This window comes from Cyphomyrmex costatus, unplaced genomic scaffold (genome assembly GCF_001594065.2).
Source record: "Cyphomyrmex costatus isolate MS0001 unplaced genomic scaffold, Ccosl1.0 scaffold28, whole genome shotgun sequence".
Lineage (NCBI taxonomy): Eukaryota > Metazoa > Arthropoda > Insecta > Hymenoptera > Formicidae > Cyphomyrmex > Cyphomyrmex costatus.
In genome coordinates this window covers 130600-153129 of record NW_017276910.1, presented here as the reverse complement: position 1 = coordinate 153129, position 22530 = coordinate 130600, and the positions used below count along the sequence as shown (strand labels likewise).

Sequence of the window (22530 nt, the reverse complement as noted above, 5' to 3'; positions counted from 1 at the left end):
TAATCATATGTGTAATTTATCAAAAATTTTTTTAATGAAGCCGGCGGCACACAATATTTTTCTTGCTGAATTGCTAGCTGGATTAGAATTTTGCCATTGTATGATATTATTGACAGAGCATCGTAGCATATACATACGGTGGCAAGAATATAATCTAGCAATCCAGCAAGAAAACAAATGGTGAAAAAATGCGCCTAGTTCTTGCTTTTCGCCGTAATACTCGACTAAATCTGACTTGATAAATTAATAAGCATCATTTTTTTCATACAAATTAAGTTTCTTCCATTGTAGTATAATCATAATCATTTGGTTAATAATAGTCAAATATTGTGTGATGCCGGCTTAATATATCGTTAAACAATATATTTCAAAAGATATAAGAAATATATAGTATATATATAGTGCGATTCCAAATGTGTGAGCCGAAATATATAAAAGAAATCTATTATTGTAGATATTTTATAAAATTATTTGTCTAAAAATTGACAAAAGGAAGATTCGAAATTTTTGACACATTGTTTGACTTGTATAAACTGTTACTGCATAAGAAGACAATTCGTAATCTCTCATTTCATACCACAGTGGCCTCAGATTGCTTGAGCCTCTTCCAAAAAAACAAAATGCAAAAGTGTCATTGCATTGCATTTAAGAAGTTTAAATAAATAATGAAGATGAATACTTATATTTTATAATGTTGATTCGAGAATGAGTTATCTTTTTTATGAATTCGTCAATTTAATCTATTGAAAAATTCGAAATAAAATTATCTAGAATAATATCCATCTTATTGGCTTCAAGCACAATTCGATAAGAATTATAATAAAAAATATAAATGCGCTTTTAAAATATTATTATAGATTATACGTAAGAGACTATGATCATATCTAAAATTTTTGCCCCCGATAAAATTTTCGTTTAATAGAAAGAAAAAGATAGAAAATACGAATTTATAGTACATTATGTTCATTTCCTATTACCAATGCGTCACGAATAAAAATACATGCCTTTGCAAAACTAAAATAAAATTCCATTATAAGAGCGAATTTCTATAATTTATAGACCGAAAATGAAGTGCTTACAGTTCACATTTCTAATAAGCTCTTTTGATTTGAGACTTTAATAATGGCTACTACTGCAGTGTCTAAACGTTATATCGCTTATAATTGCTTGTATTTTCTGATTAGTAAGTTGACCATAGATTCTGTGCAGTTTGAGGTACAAAATGCGTCTTACATAATAATCCCAACAGGATCCGGAGTTATTGTATAAAATAATTTGTATCAAAAATTATTGTAAGATAATTTGCGACACTGTTACATTTACTGACTACTATATCTAACTGTGTTACATTGACAGTTTAGATACCAATATATTTATATACAATCGTAATTTAGTTTCTAGTTGTTTAATGCATAAAGATTGTTTTTACAGTGCATAACTACACAATAATGAGCTCACGTATTGTGTGCTTGTTAACACAGTTTTGAGTAGTTTACATTTACGTTTATATTCCTTTTGCACAGATAACTTGGCCAGTTACTTACATATTCAGTGTACCGTTCGATTAATTTCAAATAGTATGAAACAGATGTGCCATTTTCTCTTAGTCTTGTATAATAATGAGCAATGCTAAATCTGTATCTTCATCGTCTCAAGTACACTGATTGATCGTTAAGTCTGATTCATAAAAATATTATGAAAAATATTATGACTGCGTTCGTTTCATGTATTCAATATCACATACATATAAACTGATTTATGAATATAACGATTAAGATAAATTTGTAGAGAAATTTTGATTTGCTTCGTATTGTCGAGTACAGAACGGTAAGTAAAATGTGACCCAAGACAATGAAACTACAGAACGCGACAATTATCTCTACAAGTGTATTGAAAAATAACTTTTGCGAAGGATGTCTGCTTTATTTTATTCTTTACTACTAACTACCAACATTTGCTAGTACGTTAGTATAAGAATATCTAGTTCAATTCACTTTTTGTTGTTATCCGTAGTTTAGTCGTAATATTTAGAGAAGACGATTGGCCAATCTTTCTGTAACGAATGTAAATCGTACGGAATTTTTTCTCGCATGACTTACATCATCAATACTTCCGTAAATCTACTATGCTACACTATTTACAGTTGATAAGCAATACATCCGATTGTTCTTGCAAACGTTTTTTTTCAAGCAAGTATATTTCGGTGTACATTCGTTTAATTATAATATATAGATGAATATATGTGAACGATGAGATGTATGCGTCGACAATCGATATGGAGCGTATACTTTTTTGTGATTAAAAATATAGAGATAAAAAAAATCGTTTTTTTAATATAATTTGACACACGATTCGATAAAGTAATTTTATTTTAAATTCTGCAATGAATTCATCGTCTAACAATATTTGTTGTGCGTAACAAAAATCTCTCGCACAAAAACTTCAGAATAATTTAATAAAATAAGAAATACGTTTACAAGAACATTCACATATTCTACGCCGATATAAATACATACATTTGAATGAAATGTACGTAACAAGTGGCAGTGCATGTAACGCAAAACAATCGATCACAATCATTTTGCCGTAAAAGCAAATTGAGAGAATTGATTATAAAATGTCGAGGAAGTGATCGCCATCTTACGCTTGATTTCAACTTAAATGTTGTACACGATTGCGTAATATATTTCGTAGTAAGCGGATTATTTACCGTTAAGTATTGAGTCCCTCCCATTCGATGAGGTATTGTGTCTGACCGTTTGGCCCTATCCTCTTCGCTTTGATGACAAACTTTTCACCAGCAGCTATTCTATTAGCTGCACCGAAGTAAATATTCACCGATGATTTCAGATCGTCAAGAGATATGTCAGGCGCACTTTGCTTCACAGGCGAACACTTTGGAGATGAAGATATACTGCTCTTTCTTTGTGGTTGCGAATCAGGGGGAGGTAATTTATCATTACTTTGCCGCTGTCTCAATCGCCTACCATTTAAGGCATAATCCACACAGTTCCCAATTTGACTACTTGCACTGCCCGAGGCACCATTAAATGAACTTCTTAAATTCCTGGCAAATTCACTTTTAATTTCATTGTTACGAGCCGGTATAATAGTTGCCGTCTTGCTAGCAGTATGCTGATATTGTTGCTGGACTTGTTGTTGTATAGGTGGTCGTCCTCGTCGATGTTGCCTTTTACGTTTTACTTGCCCGTTTCTATCAATGATAATGTCCTTTTCCGATAACTGTCTCTTGGTTGGACGTATCACTGGCGGTTGCGAGATCACAGGCGTCAGTGGCAGAGGCAAAGTGATGGGACACTGATTGTAAGGTAACGGTGTACTCGAGTTTGCTTGATTAATGTTACAAGGTGTGCCCACTAAATCACTGAATGGATTATTCTTTCCTTCAAAATCTTTGGGTAGTGGAATAAAAGAATCAAGAGTTCCTCTTGAACTGGTCTCGTCTCCACTTGTGTCTGCAGGCGTCGAAGGTGGCAGAGGATGCATTAGATCCACAGAACTAGGTACAGATAGCTCGGATATACCTGATGTTGTAGCTGGTGGTGTTGGCGGTCCAGAAACAGAAGTTGGAGGTGTTGGAGGTAAATCGGATGCTTCTGAGCTCTGTGGTTTGCTCTGTGTTAACGAAAATAAAAATGACATTTATTATTCTCGTATACAAAAAGACATGATGCATTTCACTTATTGTTAGTAAAAAATATAATGCAATAGTCAATCTTTTATTTCTCTTGAAGATTAAGTTAAATGACTATCATATTACTTTATCACACTTTTATATACATAAATATGCAATAATCTTACCTTCCTTTCCTTTACTTTGGCAATGGCGTTCTTTAATAATATTCTTGCTTTTCTATATCTTGCTTCTCTGTCTTCCAGCGATGTTTCCTTACTACTATCTTCACTTGCTTTCTCTCTTTTCTTCTGTTTACGTAATATTCTTCGTGAATTGCTTAATGCTAATAGACGACGAAGTCTTTTTTGTACACTCAACTTAGGAAATGGGAATGACTTTTTTACAAAACCGCCGCCTATGTTGCAATATCTATAAAAATAATTTAAATTGTCTAATAGAAAATTTCAAAATGTGTTAAAATAATGTTTTATTTCATAATATTTTAAATACATGTATATGTTGTACGAATTATAAGTGTAACACGAGCAGAGATATCAAGAGAGGTAATGAAAAATCGAATAAAATTCATTCATTTACACTGAAATACTTTCATACACTTTGACTATAGTTGCCATAAAAATAAAGTTTTGTAATCTGTCACCGATGTAGAATCTAGATTCTTTGCTGTCTCTTGCCCATGGTGCACCATTTCTCGCCTTTCATGTGTTTTACATGCACTCTCTACTTGCATCAATTTTTACAATATACATATATGTAATACAGAGGATTACATCGGTTTTTTTTTTATATTTTCAATGAAATAATGATAAAATGTTTCGAGTAAAATTTATTAGTTTCTAATGAAGAATTAACTACATACGAAAAATTTCAAAATTGTTCATTTAAAAAAAAATTAAAATCCTACTATATTTCTTTAAATGGAGAATCATATATTTGTTTTTCTATTATTACAGTACATAAAAGAATGATACATTATTACATATCTTCTGTTCGATCTCTCATGATAATTTTATTACAATATTTAAAACATAATTCATGATGTGTTGATTATCTATCGTTGATACATAAAGCAGTGAAACTCAAACGTAAATAAACGTATTAAGAAACATACATAGAAAAATATTATCTATATATTGAATCTTTCATTTAGAAATTTACCGTGTAAACGTAAAAAAATACACAATATATTAAAAAGTTTTCACGGAAGAATAAACTCTACGGATAGAGTTCCCATATAAATAGATAGCTTCACGTACATTTCTTTTGCATTCATTAAATACTAACAACATTTAGTTTTTCGGTATGAGAGTGGAGATTCATATTTGAATGTAACATTTAGTATTACACACGGTAAACTAGTTCTGTAATTACATTTCGTTACATCTCACTAACAGGATCTTATAAGTTTCTTACTTTGTTTCTTAACACACACACACACACACAAGTTCGTTTGAGTCTCACTAATTTAGATATAGACGACAGAATCTTCAAATAAAATAATCAAAATAATACATGATGTAAAATCATTGAATTCGTTTTTGTGTATCATAATGTAAAAAGAAAAATATATAGTTTTCTATTTTAAAAGAAACAAAAAACGTAAGTTGACTTCAACTTTTAGTTAAATTTTAGACAATTTTGAAATTTTTTTACGCAATTAACTCTTTATTAGAAACTTGTTTGAAATATTTCGTTGTCACAATACATCAAAAATATCTAAAAAATCGAACAATATAGGAACTCTATATATATGTATAGACTAATAGAAATAGTTGAATTTATACTGTCTTTAAAAAAAGTTTAATGAAATAAAAGTAAATAAATATATGCATAAAAATATAGTATACCTGTTTCTTAAAGATTCTATTGATTGACTGGATTCTGTTAATGGAGGTGGACTTGGACATGAACTTTGCTCTGCTTCGGAATTTTGATAAATTGTACCTCGCATTACTATAAGTGTAGGACTCACGGGTATTTCTACATCCTCTGTTACCTTTTGCTTCAACGCAATCAACTGTCTTGTACTTTCTGGTAAAATCACCGGACTGAAATAATAAGTTTTACATATTATATAAATGTTAATGTTACATAAACGTATATATGTTAAAAATTAATAATTAATTTTATATTGTAAATTTATTGCATTATATTATACTAACTCTGTTGATGGAGGAAGGTATTGCAGTCTTTTTTTAGTATTATTATAATGAATCCAACATCTACGTAATACAGAATCATCTATCTGGCCAGATATTGGTAAATTGACAAATGCACAAGGTGGTGGCAGTCTGACACGGAGGCCCCATATTGTAGTGCGCTTTTTTATTTCTTTACCACATTTAAACCTGTTTCTATTAGTTGTCAATGCTGTCAATATTGATTGCCTACGTACATCGATACTGACATTTTTTATCTAAAAATGCATACAATGTTATCCTAAACATTATCAAGTATTATAATTAAATATAAATTAAAATTTATTTTATAGATGATATGTTGAAGATTCCTACCTGTGTTGGAAGCTGTAAGGCCGTCCAGTTATCATTTGCGTAAGGTATAATAACAGTATCCAAATCGTAATACTTTTTAGCGTTATAAACAGTCAGATTGTACAACATCAGGTGCACCAGATCTACCCATTTCATTTCTAAACGCCGAATAAATTCTTTTCCATGATTGCACATTGAACACACGAATACATAAAATCTGTAAAAATTATTAATAATTTAACTACATAAAATTGCATGAAAAGAGAACTTGTATGGGATAACATGTAAGAGTAGTTGATTTTTAGTCAGTGAATCCTAAGTTCCCTCATTTGTATCATATGTCTCAATTTTAAAAGATTATAATTAGAAAATGAAAGATTGTGAAGAAGTGTAAGATGATAGTGATCGAGATGAATCGTTTTAAAAACTCATATGTTAATAAGAATAACAATTGTTTGTAATAAGGCTGAATAAATTTTAAAAATATAAGAAGAAAAGGGCCAAATGTCATCAACGATTAAGTAAAAAAATTTTTGTCATTTAGTTAAAAATTTTAAAAGAAAAAACAGTGAAGAGTTATTAGATTAAAATATGTTTAATAATTAACAACAAAGAAACAGACTAAGACATAGGATAAAAGACTAAATAAACGTTTCGACCCCTATCAGGTCATTTTCAATGTTAGAAAACATGTAATAGTAAAACAAAGAAATAATAAGTGAATACAATTTTTAACGCAAAAAACATTTTCTCAGACGCAAATTATCTAATTAACGTTTTTTATCCTATGTCTTTTATCCTATGTCTTAGCCTGTTTCTTTGTTGTTAATTATTAAACATATTTTAATCTAATTACTCTTCACTGTTTTTTCTTTTAAAATTTGTAACTAAATGACAACAATTTTTTTACTTAATTGTTGATGACATTTGGCTCATAGCCCTTTTCTTCTTATATTTTTTAATATAAGAATAATTTGTATATTTAAATTAAATTAAATTATCTTTAAATTTACTTACCTATCACCACTGTACAAAGGATGAGTTAAGCACCTGATGCATTTTTCATGAAACCATTGTCTACAACGGCCACATTGTAACATCTGTGCATACCATTCGCCATTAAGTCCACAGTAACAATAAATTTGTTCAACGTTCACTCTGTGATGATTATCCCAATTTAACATATCAGGCTGAAATTATATGTTATAATGAAAATATCTTGTAGTTTTTATTGTCATATTTTTGAAGAGCACATTCTGTTTTATACATAAATACAATATAATTATATAATCTATATATATTTGAACAATAATATACATTTTACAATTGAATCTTACATCATATGGCAATTTTGTCATGTCGTCTGGTAGTGGTTGAGGTTGGTCCCTACCGCTGCAAACTTTTCTGATGCTTGCTTTAACCATAGAATGTTTTGGCTCGCAAGATTCACGCAAACGTGGCTGACTGTCTGTACACCTTCTACATATCCAATGAATATCTCTACCTGATTCTGGTTTTGATATTTCAGGCTGCAAATGCATAATAATTATTGTTCTATATCTTCATCAGTTTCTAATTAATACAATCAAACTTATTTCTATAATTCAAATATCAAATAGGATTCTTAATATACCTGATGACACAATTGATGATAGCCACGACCACATTTGTCACAAACAATAATGTCATTGTCAGTCTTAGGCTGAGATTGTTTACAAAGAACACACATAACATCCGAGTCTGGCATAGCCAATTTTGTCAGCTCTCTGAACAACGACCAGGAAGATGTGTTGTCCAGAAATTTGACAAGACATCTTTCCCTAGCCAAGTCCACCTATATATAAGCAAATTTAAATGTTGTTACGTTATAAGACTATTAGTAAATATCAATAAAGAAAAATACAAGTTTGTTTGTACCTCGACAACTGTACCAAGGTAATATTTGCCCTCTCTGTGTTGAAGAACATCATCTCCATGAGAGATGCCAACCCGCTGTTCCCTTGTGGTACTATCTGGCGCTACCAGACTTTCCTCAGGTTCTGACATTTTCTATCCTCTCTATTTCTAAATTATAAAAATTATAGGTGTAATAATCAAGTATTATCACAACTAACATCTAAAGATTTAAATTAAGCTACAACAATAAGAGATAACGTATCTTATAAATAAATCTTTTTAAGAAATCTTTGACTTCTGTATATATAAATAGATTGTTGGTAAACATTAGAGAACACATAAAATTTAAACTAATTTTGAATTCATATTTCTTACTTTCCAAATCAGTTTTATTAAGTATTTTATAATACATCGAAGAAATAGTATGAAAAATATGTTAAAATTTTTGTCTATATGCTGTGAGCTAAAAAAAGGGGGGGGGGGCGAAAACAAATGTATTTGTCGTTATTACATGCTAACCTATACTCTCTATTTTTTTTTTTTTTGAGAGTAAAATCTCACTCTAACACTCTAAAGAACCAGTCTAGAAAAAGAGTAGCTCAATTTTCAATCTTTAAGAGATTTGATTCTTCAAAACGAGATTTTCCTTTTTAGAGTGAAATTCACTCTAAATACCTTAGATTGTAAATTTGGCTAAATTCTAAATACACGATTGTGTTAACATTGTTGGCAAATTATCGCGAATACTTGCGTAAATCTACGGGATGGAATGTTTTCGAATATAATTAATAGAAGAATTTGATTCGGAACATCACAGACGACGCTGGGGAAGCGTCGAGCTAACCAACGGGCTACGCGCGTCCCCGTTCAAAGGTGCGAGGAAAATCCAGATAAATCGTTATTCGCCATGCCGTCGATCGCCACCTGCCACAACGAGTAACGTTACACAATTCGACGTACGGGAACGCGGTCGCGCGACCATATGATCGGCATCTCATTAAAAAAACAGTCCGGCGCACTCACTCTCGCTATCGAAGGCGCGAGAGCGCCGTGACGCTTCTCAGAGCCGTTCACGCGGTGCAATGTTCACGGATGTATCAAAATGCAGCGCACAACCGCGGGGCTATATTATTCGCTCTCATGGAAGAATCTCGGCGTTTCTCTACGCGAGCGATTCCCTCTGCGTCGCCGTCGATCCGATCAATCCGACGAGGACGGTGTACGAAGGACGGATAGAAACAGGGAGAAAGAGGGAGAAAAAGAGAAGAAAGGCAAGGAAGAGAGAGAGAGAGAGAGAGGAAGAGGAGTAGAAGAAAACCCATCAACCCTCGGAGCCCGATCGGCGCCCCTTGGCGACAGGACGATGACTCGCGGTGACGTTTCCGAACGCGCGGAGTCCTGGACGCCGCGGAGCGTCGTAAATAAACCCGCGCCCGACCCGGCGCCGAATCGGATCGTGTCGGCTCGGATCGGGTCGAGTCTCTAGTCTCCGGTCTGATCCGGACGTCGTACCTCAGCGTCTCGGCCGTGGAATCACGCGCTGCTACATACGGTCTTCATCCTCCGACTCCGGTCAAACATTCGACAGTACACGAGCATGGGGGGGCCCCGCCACGGTCGGCTCGTTTCACGCTCGCTCCGATCGCTCGCTCGGCTCGGCGCACTCGCGGCGACACGACGGCCGCGGCGGTAAAAGCCTGGTCCCGCTGTCTCCCTATCGCACTGCCGCGCCGATCACGATGACGCCCGGGGCACCCACGTAGGCCGACTACACGATCACGACACGCCCTCAGTTATCGGCATCACCGCGGCGAACTCGGCGCACGTTCATTGTGTCCCATGGAAATTCGAACGAGCACCGTCCGCCATGTTCGGGGAAACACTTGCTGGGCTACTACGCGAATCAGACGCGCCACCGTGAGACGACACTGGGAAACGCGTAGGGGCGTAGCGATGTTTCAACTATCCCCTTCGGGAAACACCTGGATGAAGAAATTGCCCTCCCATTCGTTTATACTGTGAAACTGTTACATTTGATGTTTACCTTGAAATTTTTTCTCAGAATTTTTATGTGATTTTAGATTTTTTTTTTCGAAATTTTTGAATAATTTAATTTATAATTTATTAAAAGATTTCTTTGATTTTTTTACACAAATAACATTTTTCAAAAGTGTCGAGGAAATCTACATTTTTTTTTAGAATTATTGAAATAATTTTTCATTCTATAATTTCTGATGAAATTTTATAAAATCTAGAAAAGTTTAAGATAATTTTTCAGAAATTGAAGAATGAGAAGTATACAATTCTTAAAATATTTTGAAATTCACATATACTTGTATGAAAAATTCTAAGAAAAAATGTAGATTAGTATGTCTCTAAAAAGTATTCCAATTCGTATATTCTAAAAAAAATTTTAGTTTTACTGCACAATAATTAAAATATTTATTGTTTCGAAATATCAATGTCTGCACCAAATTTCAGGATAGTATTCATAGTCCATTTTTATGTTTAAGATGCTAATACAGCTCTCTGATTGATTCATAAAATATATATGTATATGTATATGTATTTAAGCAATCTTAATTTTAAGAATCGATTGTATTAACCGATCTCAATCTCTTATTTTTAAACACTGACATTCATGTTAAAACTGCCATACCGATCGAAATATATAAAGATTTTCTATGATAAACCATTAATAAATAAATCAAAAGTTAGAAGTTAGAAATTAACGAATCATAGTCGATTATTCTTTTCACATTCGACTGTGATTGGTCAATTTCTATAGCTTCTGATTTCTGATTTATTACTGATTTATTGTAGAAAGCTCCTTAAATTTAAGAGCTTTTTACAAAGGTTATTTGCTCCAGCTTATATGCCTTTATATATATTTTTGTTTCATATAAAAAATTTGTTTAAAATTATAGCTATTTGAGACAACAATTAAGAGGTCTTCAAAGATTTATTTATACATAATACGTGCTTATTAAAAGTAATACTTTTATTTAAGATCGAATAATATTAATCGTTTCTCTTTAAAGGATTAAAATTTTACAAGCGGTATACGAATCGCAATAGAATGTACATAAAATTTATTGCAATAACAACAATTATATCATATATATGTTAGAAATGCCTTATTATATGTTAGAAATGACATTTAACTTGGAACGTGGCCCTCGATTCAAAATGGCCGACAGTGATCGTCATTTGGGTCTCCTTTTGCGGTACAGACATAACATAAACAATCGATATTTCAGTCGTTCAAACATTCGGAATAGCGTGACAAATATGAGCGATCGGAATTATTATTTAAGAAATGATCGTTCCCATCGATCGCATCGTCCACGCGTTGTACGAACATACCTCAAACGTTCAAGCAGTACATATACATCTTTCACAACAATGCACTCTTATCCATATCACAGACTTGGAAAATTTGCTCGATGCAGTTTTCTTCGGTAGCCTTTCGCTCGCTTACCGATGGCCGATTTAGCAGCGATGTATCGAATATGATCGGCTAGGAAAGCTTAAAGATCATTTAAATACTATACATATCATTTAAATACTATACTTATTTTTATTTTCCAGTTAAATTCGTCAAAGAGAGATATAAGCAGTGCTTATTATAATTAATTTTCTGCTGACAAAACGCTAACAGAAATATAAATTTGCCAATAAAACTTGATAGCAGATTGATTGTAAAAATCGAATACAATCTGCTGTTCCATATTTAAAAATAAACGAACTTCATAATTACGAAATAATAGATTACACTCAGTTCCTACTGACAATTAGCTGTCAAATATATCAATTATCAGGAGTTGATAAATATATCGAGAGTTGATAGAATATTTATAGGCTCGAATTATATATATTCCAACTTTGGATAAATCTCAACTTATTTGCTCACATTTTTACTCTCTTTCATTCGCCTTTTATCTATTAATAAGTAATTTATTACATAATTTATTCATAAGAACAATCTGCCTTTAATACATTTGATGCTAATAGTAATACATTGCGATGTTAACTAATCTGCTTGTTACATTACATCTATTTTACTGACAGAACATATATTTATAATATCAATGCAATTGATTCCAACAACAAACTGTCAAATTTAACGTGTTGCCTCTATCACCAGTCTTGGCGGTAGGCAACACGATGATGAAAGTGAATATCAAATAGAAAAAACGCAATGTTAGTAGTCTAAGATCCAGTTCCATTAATATAAGATTAATTTAATCTTAGTCCACTAATTTACTCTTTATCTTTTTTTAATTCTAGAAGACAGAAAAAGATAAAGAGTAAATTAAACCGAGATTAAAGTTAATCTTACGGATGGTTGTAATCGTATTACCTGCTATTACTGTTAAAAAACTTCGATGTTGTAAGATTTCTTTCATAAAAATTTATAACGTAAAAGAGAAATTTTCGAATTACGAGTAATATTATATTTCTTTTGTCTTCTGATTACATATCTTAAAAGTAGATAAGATAAAGGGTATATAATTAGAAGATTGTTATAGATTATTTGTGAATTTTTTTTGCGATATATAAAATTTTATTTTCAGTTTTCAAAATTCTTCCATCATAATTTCGAAAATAGAAACTATTACATTTTTTTGTTTATATATTTGGCACGTGAAGATGTTGGTTCATTAGTAACAGGAAATGCTTTAAAACTGAAAATTCTATCAGTTTCTCAACAACACAAATTATTACTGCTAATATTTTAAAAATAAAAATTTACCTTTGTTTTTTTGAGGGTGAAGATTTTCCTAAAAATAACGAGTTTCTTTAATATTAACAAAATTATTGACATACAAAGACGTCAAAGACTTCTGATTTAAAAGAGATCGCTTGCATCAATTAATATGTAATAAAAATAGTATAAATATAAATATTTATAAAATAAATAATTTATTTTTTTAATTATAACAAAGAAATAAGTTTACATACATTTATATATAATTTTTCTTCAAAGCAGTTTACGGATAGACAAATATATGTGAACATTTGAAGAATGTTCAAAATGTGTGTTCCTAAGTACAATATAAATATAGGTATTTATGATAATTGATTTGAACAAAATTAAAAACATGAAGAGAATTATTGATTTATGAAATTTTGTTGACAAATTTTGAATAAAATAAACTTATATGTATATATATATATATGTATATATATATATCGCATAGAGATCTATCGCGTTTCTTTTCACGCTCTAGCACTTCGATATATGGTAATTAAATATGGAAAATCAAAGAATTAAAAGGAAAGTGGATTTTAAATAGATTATATTAATTCTCATTCAACGCGAGTGACTATTACGCGAATTTTGACGAAAGCAAAATTTCATAAATTGATATCTCAGCGTAAATGTAAATACGTAAAAAGGCTCATTGTGAATCTTTGATCTGACGATGTGTAGATATATAATATGTATAGATCGTATCAAAGTTTTAATAAAATTTTGTCCGTATTATACATATCATCGTCTTAATGAGAATTCTTTATGATATCATTCTCTGCTATTGCAATAGGCAGCAAAGACGCCCCTATAGGGCTATTGCTCTTGACATACACATAAATTATGGACGAAGTCTGTTACTAATAGCGATTTCGGTCACTTGCATTACACTAAATTAGTGCGAATTAAAAGCAATATGCAGGCAAAGTTAAATGTAAAAGCATATGAATAATTTAAACGATTAAATGGTCCATAACATTGTTAGATTAAATGGCCAATAAAATGACGTTGTCACATATTTAATAGATTATATATATATATATATTATTTCATTGTTTTGATTACATTATACCACCATGTTTAAATATTTTATATAAAGCGGCCTTTAATGTGCACTGATTAGCATAGTGTGAGTGACCGAATTCACTATAAAATAAAATTTACATTCTAAAATGATTGACACATTCTTTTACTTTTTTGATGAAATAAAAGTTTGTAAAGAGAGAAAAATATTATTAAATTATATGTGATATTGAATTTTGGTATAAGTAATAAATTTCTTTGTATGTTCTTAACATCTTGCTTTCATTATTCGTTCTAATGTTTCACACAAAGAAACGTACAATATATTAAATACAATATATTAAATATTAAATACAATATTATATTTTTTAAATTTATGATACAATTAAATGTACAGTACATTAAAAATTTAAAATAATATTCGCGCGCGTTAAAAGGGAAGAAATTTTAAATAATTCTGAAAGTTAGTAGTTAAATGTAGTGTAGCCAAAACTAATTTTTAAAAAAGCTACGACAGTACTATTAGCAAAGCATGCTTCGCAAAAGTGTAAAATTGCAACGCAGAAATGTGTGAACCCAATATTGCACATTTAGCGAGAAAAATAATATAATACATATTCCATATAAGTATCTAAATATGGACATATTGATTATACCATAGAATTTCATTGATAAATGTCTCTTGTTCTGCGTAATTTGTAATTTAGAGAATTCTTATGGTCGTCAGCTTGGCCGAGGGTTAATACGTAGTTGACCATAAGAAAGTTCAACGATCTTATTATTTTCACAACCGTGTGAAAGCGACACGGTACATTCGTATTCATGTAAAAAAGTTATACAATTATTAACAGTCAACATTCATAATACAATCATAATGCATCACAGAGTAGTCTATATCGTTCGAGAAACATATTTCTTCAAATATTTGTTATATGTACAATAACTGTGTTATTTGACTGAAATTAATGAAAACATGGGCATGTATTCAAATCATATTAAAAGGAAAAAAGAAACAGAATGTACTATACCTGTTGTTTTAACAGCGTTGCATTGTTTTAATTTTATTTTATTTCCATTTTTGTTTTTGATTTCCATCGAATTTATTATTAACTTTCGTCAGGAATGGTTGGAATTCAAACGTGCACTTTTTCGATCCGTGCTTGTCTCGACTTAATTTTATAAATATTATATTTTTAAAAAATGTTACACACATCCAATTTAGTTTAAAAAAGTCTAAAAAATTGAAAATACACATTTTAATTTACCTGTGCATTATAAAAATTGCAACGTTTTTAATGATTGATCATTTACATACGTTCCAAACAAATACAAGTTCAATTGCCACTTTCGCAAAACATAATTTTTATATCAGTGGTTTAAAATTATTAATAACATTTCTTTAAATTTTATAAAAGACAAGACCTTTTATTTAACATAAAAAATATTTTGACATGCTGCATGTATACACAGTCACAAAATAACGTATATGATTTTATAATCATTGTCTCTGATAAATACGAATTCATATAAAACATAGTAAATAAGGAATAGAATAATTTCTTTTAGGCATTTTTTGTGTAAGAGATTATTCGAATGTGCGTACATGTTCGTATAAATTCGTGCGTATAGGTATTCAGACTTATGCCAAACAAAAAAATAACATTTCAAAAAAATCACAGAGATAATTATAATATTCATTAACAATGATTATTTTTTTTAATATCGGTAATCGAAAATCAGTTATTTAATTTGGTCATTAATGTTTATCGATCAAGAGATCGATGTGTATTTCTGAATGACAATTATTTATAGATTGCGTACATATAAACATTATAAACAGTCTAGAGATAGATATTGTGATTTATTTAAAAAAAAATTGATTTACAATCACGTATCAGAAAGAAAACATTTCCAAATTGTAGAATCTTGTAAATCTGATCTAAAATGCACAATTGTTTTAAATATCATATCTCAATTTTCATATCTCAATTGTTTTAAATATCTCTATGCCGGCTGTTTACTGTTAAATCAATGACACAAAAGTGCCCATATAATTAAATCTTTTTTCTCTTTGACGCTACCCATTCAATGTTTTGGTAACTTCAATACCTACCGAACAATTTCATATACGTATAATATAAACAATACATTCTTTCCCAATGTAAAACTGTATCCTTTAGAACATTTTTTTCTTGACTGCCGTGTAGCGTTCCATGTACGTATCGTAACCGTCCAGCTCCGCGAACTGCTTCATCTCAAAGAGATTCCCTTCGAGTGCCAACACCGAGACCTTGGAGTCCTTGAGGAGTCTGATGGGCACCGAGCTCAGCTGTAAACAGTTCTCCTCCAGTCGCAGCGTTTTCAATCGCGGACAATCCGCCAGCTTTTCGGAGATGGTGGCGATTTGATTCTGATTGAGATTGAGCTCGATCACGTGGAGGCCGGCGGCGGCGTCCGGCACGATCGTGAGCCGATTCTTGGACAGATCCAGGACGTCCAGGTGCCTGAGGCCGCAGAACATCAGCGGGAAGTCGGAGATCTGATTGTCGGATAAATTCACCTGCTTCAAGTGTCTCAGATTCGCCAGCGACGACGGGATCGATCTGATCTGATTCGTGGCGCAGTTTAGGCCCTCGAGTTTCTCAAGCGCGCCCAGCGTGCCGGGCAGAACGGTCAGTCGGTTATGGCTGAAGTTCAGCTGCTTAAGCAGCGTGAAATCGCCGATCTCGTTCGGCAGTGTCGTGAAATTGTTCTCGGACAGGTCCAGGGTGCGCAGCGTCGGCGCCAGGTCGTAGAGTTTCCGCGAGAATTTGTCCAGCTTGCACTGCGACAACTTCAGGGTGGCGGTCTTTTCCGCGGTCTCGTAGTGCCTCTTCAAAGCGGAGTTACCCATGTTGCCTCAGTGTCTCGAGTAATATCCTTGCGAGTAATAATCGTGCGGACCTTATCCCTGTCAATGTTGTGAAGGAATTAATTGATCGTACCGATCTATCGTAGCAGAATATCGAGTGCCGCTTTCGAAGCAGAGATTCGATCGCAAGATCGCAGTTCTCGTCGCCCGGATATGCGGCCTTGTACTTTAAATTTGGAATTTGGGTAAATTGTGCTTGGATTGTGTTTTCGCAAAATGCATATATAAGTTGTTATATTTTCTTTTTCTCTGTGTGCTGTTCGTGTTGCTTGCGCTACTCAAAATCTTCTCTTTCCCGCCCGCGAATATTATATATTATATATACTTATTTCTTTTTAAGTGTAAACATTTTTGCGGATTTCAAGCAACACGGACAAATGTAATACCAAATTCTCACAGATATCTGTATACATGCAACGATTTAAACGTGGGGAAACGGGAAAGGGTTGCGACGCGCGCTGCGTTCGCACGATATTCAAAACGATCCGCTAAGCGCGCGCGAAATTTCACCGGAGCGACGCGAAACTTTCGCGGGTGACTGTAGAGTCACGCGCGCCGCGCTGGAGGCGGGGAAAACTTTCCACGCGGACTGTACCGCCCGCCTGTGGCGACTTTTGCGCGACGCTGTACCGGTGCGCGCGCTCTCGGTTGGCCGTGTTCACTCCGTTGACGAGATTTCCATAGCGCGGAATCGCCGCCGTACCGCCGGAGCGAAACGTGGGTTAAGTTATTACCGCGCACGGTGCGGCGTGAGCGATACACGTCGCATTTCGTTGCCGCGCCTCGCTCGCGAAGACACGCGTCGAATACACGCGGGACGTTCGTCCGTACTCGGGGCGTCCGGCCCGTTCGGCGGAGTAGGACACGCGGGAGTGTAATGTCACGCGATTGACAGCGCGTCCGCCATAACGGCCCCGGTCCGGTTTCGCGTCCCCGCCGCCCGATGGCGGGTCGCGCGCTCGCGCGCGCGCGCCCGCCTGCCCGAAAAATGGCCGACAAACGAAGATGTAGCGATGCGCGTCGGGTTTACAATAGACTGAAAACGCCGCTGCGGCTTCCAGTGCATAGTACACGATGCGGCGGTGCGCGGAAGTGGTAAGATAGTGAGATCTCGACATCACCGGCGAGCGACGTACCAGGGTAAACGATGGCCTCCACGCCGAAGACGGAGAAGCACACAGGTAAGATAACCACTACCCGTTGACTGAGAGCGAGCGAGCGAGAGGGAACGAGCGCGCGCGCGAGAGAGAGAGAGGAAGTGAGAACGGAAAGAGCGAGCGAGACGGTGTGAGAGGGCGCGTATACGCGATAAGCATGCGAGACCGCCGCGCGACGTTTCCTATACACCTTCTTTTCTTCCGCGAGGCTTCGGATTTTTTTTCTGAATAAAAAGAAACCGATATGTCACGTCGCGTGATCGCAGTCGCATCGCTTGACGTTGATCTCGATTCTTGCTTATCGGCGCCGCCGGTATCTCAAACTCGACCGAGTTAACCGAAAGCGTGATGATATAATCGGTGGCGTTAACCCGACGACGCTACCGGATGCAAAACGTCAAAAGCACATATGTGTGCCGCGTGTACGCATGATTTTTTTCCCCCCGTTTCCTCGAGGAGCGAGATGCTCCAGAATATTGTCTATCAATATTCCTACAATTGCGTTTTATTCGGATTTCGGGAAATCCGACGTATTTACGATAATGACAGACCTGTCGAAGAAAAACAAGAAGAAAAGAATCACGATCGGTTTACTTATTCACGGGGAATTCTCTCTTCCCGCGATCGTTTCCGCTCGCGTGCTCGCATTGAGAACAAGGCGCGTCAGGAATCTTAGTTTGTTGTGTCCTGGTTCTAATCTGCGTCTAGTAATTTCGTGTTCCATCCCAATTAGTCACAGCTCTTGCCATAGTCGAGCGTACCGATAGCTTGGGTCATTCCATTCTGGGCAGACAATTCAACTTTGTTTTCTACAACAAAAAGCGATGTCACTCCTTTACTTCAAAAGCGACACAACGAAAAATATTGAGTTTCTCCAGAAAAAAGGGAAACGTTTTTAAGTTTGACAGGAAATTAATGACTAATCAAATCGGTAAAAAGAATATATTGTTAATATGCTCAAATGTCATTCTTATAATTTTTGTCTCATGGCTCTTTAAAAAAACTATCCCTTTTGAATGACTTTTAACGACTTTTTGTGAAGTTAAATTCACTTTCGATAATTGCATAATGTTTATCTTAACGGTAGGTACTTGAAAATTATGTTTTTTTAGTTATGTCATTTTTTTAAATAAAAAGGTATAACATATAGTTAGAAATAGATTAGACAAAGTTATATCAATAGCGTGAATCAATCCATTTTAAGTAGACAACATTGTTTTCTATGATAAAATAAAAAAAGAGACGATATTTAATTAAAAATAGATTAGACAAAATTATACCGTTCGCTTAGGTCCATCTATTCTAAGCAGACATTGTTTTCTACGATAGAATAAAAAAAAACATTTAATTAGAAATAAATTAGATAAAATTACGCCAATAAACGTGGGTCAATTCATTCCAAGTAGACAACATTGTTTTCTGAGATAGAAAGAAAAAAAAGAGACGATACTAAGCAGACATTGTTTTCTACGATAGAATAAAAAAAATATATTTAATTAGAAATAAATTAGATAAAATTACGCCAATAAGCGTGGGTCAATTCATTCCAAGCAGACAACATTGTTTTCTGAAATAGAAAGAAAAAAAAGAGACGATATTTAATTGGATATAGATTAGAAAAAACTATACCGATAACTATTGGATTACTTCGTTCCAAGTAGGCAACTTAACATTGTTTTCTGCAATAGATAAAAAAGAAAGAGACAATATTGAGTTAGAAATAAATTGGACAAAGTTACCGCTTGGGTCAATTAATTCCAAGCAGATATTTCAACTTTGTTTTTTTTTACGATATATAGGAAGAAAAGAAAGAGACGATGTTTAGTTAGAAATAAATTAGAGCCACAGAGCTAGCGAAATTATCCAGTCTAATCAAATAAATTGCACAGTCGTGACAGTCGATGGTTATAAACGAGCAATTTTCTTTGAGAAACGCAATTAAATTCTTTAAGATTTGATTTTGAATGTGATACTTTGAACGATATTTACCCAAGTAAGTACCTCTCGCTTTTTGCAAGAATGCTCTGTTTTTCCAAGGGGCAAAATCCAGCTGTTTTCACAACTAACAAGCACGCCGATCTTTATTTACAAGCGCGTGAAAATGTCGTAAAAAGAGCCGACTTTAACAAATATCCAAATGTAAAAAAAGAAACGTTATACAATTTCTTTCCTATAATCAAAAAACTCATAATGAACAATTAAATTTGATTGATTCTATTTATATTATATGAATTATATGTATAACTTAGGCTGTGTTCTAAAATTTACAATCAGTACAGGAAATCTACACAGTATACGTAAATTATACAATAGATTTTCAATACAGGCAATAAATTTTGGAGCCCGACCTTAGTACGTGATCTTATCATAATTTGACAAACAATACGTCACGTTGACTTTATTTGATTCTGTAGAGACAACAATTCCTGCGGAGAAAGAATGAAAATAGAATGACAGATTGAGAGGGGAGCTAAATGTCAATTTAAATATCTGATTTTTGGCTTCAAGGCCGTCTCCTCTTTTCCTGGTGAAGCATTTTTTAGCACGGACTCACATTGGCGGTAATAGTCAATGGAGTGTGTCAACAAACTTTACAACCGTCCAGGCAGACCCCGGGTCGTGATTCGAACAGCTGGCTGTGTCACGAGCTTTTCATCCCACAATTCGCCCCTTCCGAACAAAGACCTATCCCTCCCTGGCCTGACCTGACCGAGAACGACTATATTTTTCGTGGCGATTACGGGTCCTTTCTCCCTTTGCCCTCGTTGGCTGCCCTCTTTCTTAGGCACCACGAACACGCCCCTCTCATGCCTTTCTCGTTTTGTTGTCGTCCCTTCCTTCGTAGAAGACGCGCGGTGTTCTTTTGACTCTGCGCAAACTTAATTTTTTAAATCACCATTTTTTTTCCAATCTATAAAGTTCTATATCAGAATAGAGATATAGAGATTGAATTTGATCAATATCAAGGCAAAGTTCCCTAATTTGATATAAGTTTTCTTTTTTTTTGATTGGTTAAATTGAGTCTCAATCTTTAGTCTGATTCATAACAGAAAAGTTTAAGATAAAATTTAGATTCTCTGAATTTGAAAAAAATCGCAATTATTCGGATATCATATAGAGTAGGGCTAATTCATCAATTGTCACATTTTTATTTTGTCTTTTTACTGATATAGAAAAGTAATTAATAATTAATTTTAATTATATAAAAATTGAGGATTGTCTGTGTGACAGATCATGGCAACTAATAAATTAATTATATTTAATTAATAATTGGAGGGTATCTCTGGGCTAATTCACCACAATATAGTCGAAAGTGTGTATGATATTGATAGAAATAAATTAATGCTAGAAGCTTCTGTTTGTCTGACATTTCCATAAAATGAGAATTAGCCCATTGATACAGTAAGCCCTATATTTTAACGTAATTTTGAATTCCTTCAGTAAAACAGTTGGGTTGGTGATAAAGTAACAGATTATAGATCATAAATAAAAATGTTAATTATATCTAACAGTTGGCTAGTAATTTAATATATATAACATTTGACTTCTCTAGTAGAACAGTTATCCGTGGAAAAAAATATCTGTTTTAGATTTTTACAGTAGCTAAATATTTTAATACTTTCAATGTGCAACATCGATGCATGAATATATCATATATGAATTTAAGCTCTCTGTTGAGTATCATATTTGACGTACACAGTATGAGTACATGCTATTGTAAAAATTGCATATTGTATTCCTGTTTTAGATTCGTTGTCAATATTTCAAACTTGGAGATATTTCATTCTTAGAACATTTCTCGTAATACCTTTGCAATAGTGTCCGTACGTAATGCTGAAAGAAAAATATCGAAAAGAGAGAGAGAGAGAGAAAATTCATTTTTTCATAACACACGTGCAAGTTCCATGTGCTGCAAAATCGCGAAATTTTTATTAGAAGCAGATAACGCCGGATCTATTAGACGACTAGACTTATACAATCGATAATATACAATGTAACATGTGTAGCTTATCAGAGCTGATACGTTCGATCTCGAAGGGATATGTGACGGATAGAGGCACTTAAGTAAGGGTAGTTCGATCAATTCGTCGGATAAAAGTAACAACAATGAACCCTATACATCTGCTTCACGTATAATTGCGTTTAATTCGAGTTACTCTATTGGCTGCATCAATCGTAACGTGTTCGTCGGTGCGGACGTTACTTTTTTCGTCCGTTGTGTCCTGTACTACGTTTTCTCTCTTAAATGAATTAGCTCACGTTCAATCGCTCCGAGCAAAACGCGGAAGCATTATTCCGTATTTTGAGATTTTTGCAGTTTTTAATCGAGATACGCGGAGTAAATTTCATTATGTCCAGAAATGGCTCTCGATGGAAAAAAAATCTCCAATATTTTCATCGCTTGAGGCCATAGCCGATTGTCGAATACATTTCGCTTGAAATCTCATTTTGAACAGTATACCTAAATACCGCATATATCATCTCTCTTTCTTTCTCTCAAATGGAGAGAAATACTATATATATAACATTACGATTTTATTGGCCGGTGCCACAAGTGAGATCAATAGTAAATCTGTTGCATAACCGCGCGACGTGTAGTGTCCTCTGAATGGCGGACTCATTAAATTTCTAACTGG

The 22530-nt window shown here is 33.8% G+C and overlaps 2 protein-coding genes across 3 annotated transcripts; both read right to left on the bottom strand.

Moving 5' to 3' along the window:
• Positions 1-2680: 2680 nt before the first annotated feature.
• Pcl (polycomb protein Pcl) lies at positions 2681-8196 on the bottom strand. The gene is made up of 9 exons (XM_018541235.1): positions 8068-8196; positions 7784-7984; positions 7488-7679; positions 7168-7340; positions 6172-6367; positions 5821-6074; positions 5506-5706; positions 3838-4066; positions 2681-3636 (listed from the first exon to the last, which is right to left on the bottom strand). The coding sequence occupies exons 1-9, from the start codon at positions 8194-8196 to the stop codon at positions 2713-2715; spliced, it is 2499 nt and encodes an 832-aa protein (XP_018396737.1). The 3' UTR covers positions 2681-2712.
• A 7642-nt stretch (positions 8197-15838) lies between these two features.
• LOC108774972 (leucine-rich repeat-containing protein 57) lies at positions 15839-17928 on the bottom strand. Of its 2 annotated transcripts, none has more exons than XM_018541229.1 (2): positions 17873-17928; positions 15839-16775 (listed from the first exon to the last, which is right to left on the bottom strand). In XM_018541229.1, the coding sequence occupies exon 2, from the start codon at positions 16716-16718 to the stop codon at positions 16002-16004; it is 717 nt and encodes a 238-aa protein (XP_018396731.1). In that variant the 5' UTR covers positions 16719-16775; positions 17873-17928; the 3' UTR covers positions 15839-16001. The 2 variants fall into 2 exon arrangements, with proteins under 2 accessions (XP_018396731.1, XP_018396732.1); XM_018541230.1 differs by lacking the exon at positions 17873-17928 and having other exon boundaries at positions 16026-16329; positions 16386-17384.
• Positions 17929-22530: the final 4602 nt, after the last annotated feature.

Bases quoted from the DNA above. Each gene is read 5' to 3' on its own strand.
- Pcl (XM_018541235.1), bottom strand. From the start codon at position 8,196: ATGTCAGAACCTGAGGAAAGTCTGGTAGCGCCAGATAGTACCACAAGG. The intron at 7,341-7,487 runs GTAAGATTCAAT...ATATAATTTCAG, and splicing joins TGACAAAATTGCCATATGAT to CCTGATATGTTAAATTGGGA. The intron at 6,368-7,167 runs GTAAGTAAATTT...TAATTTTTACAG, and splicing joins CCTTTGTACAGTGGTGATAG to ATTTTATGTATTCGTGTGTT.
- LOC108774972 (XM_018541229.1), bottom strand. From the start codon at position 16,718: ATGGGTAACTCCGCTTTGAAGAGGCACTACGAGACCGCGGAAAAGACC.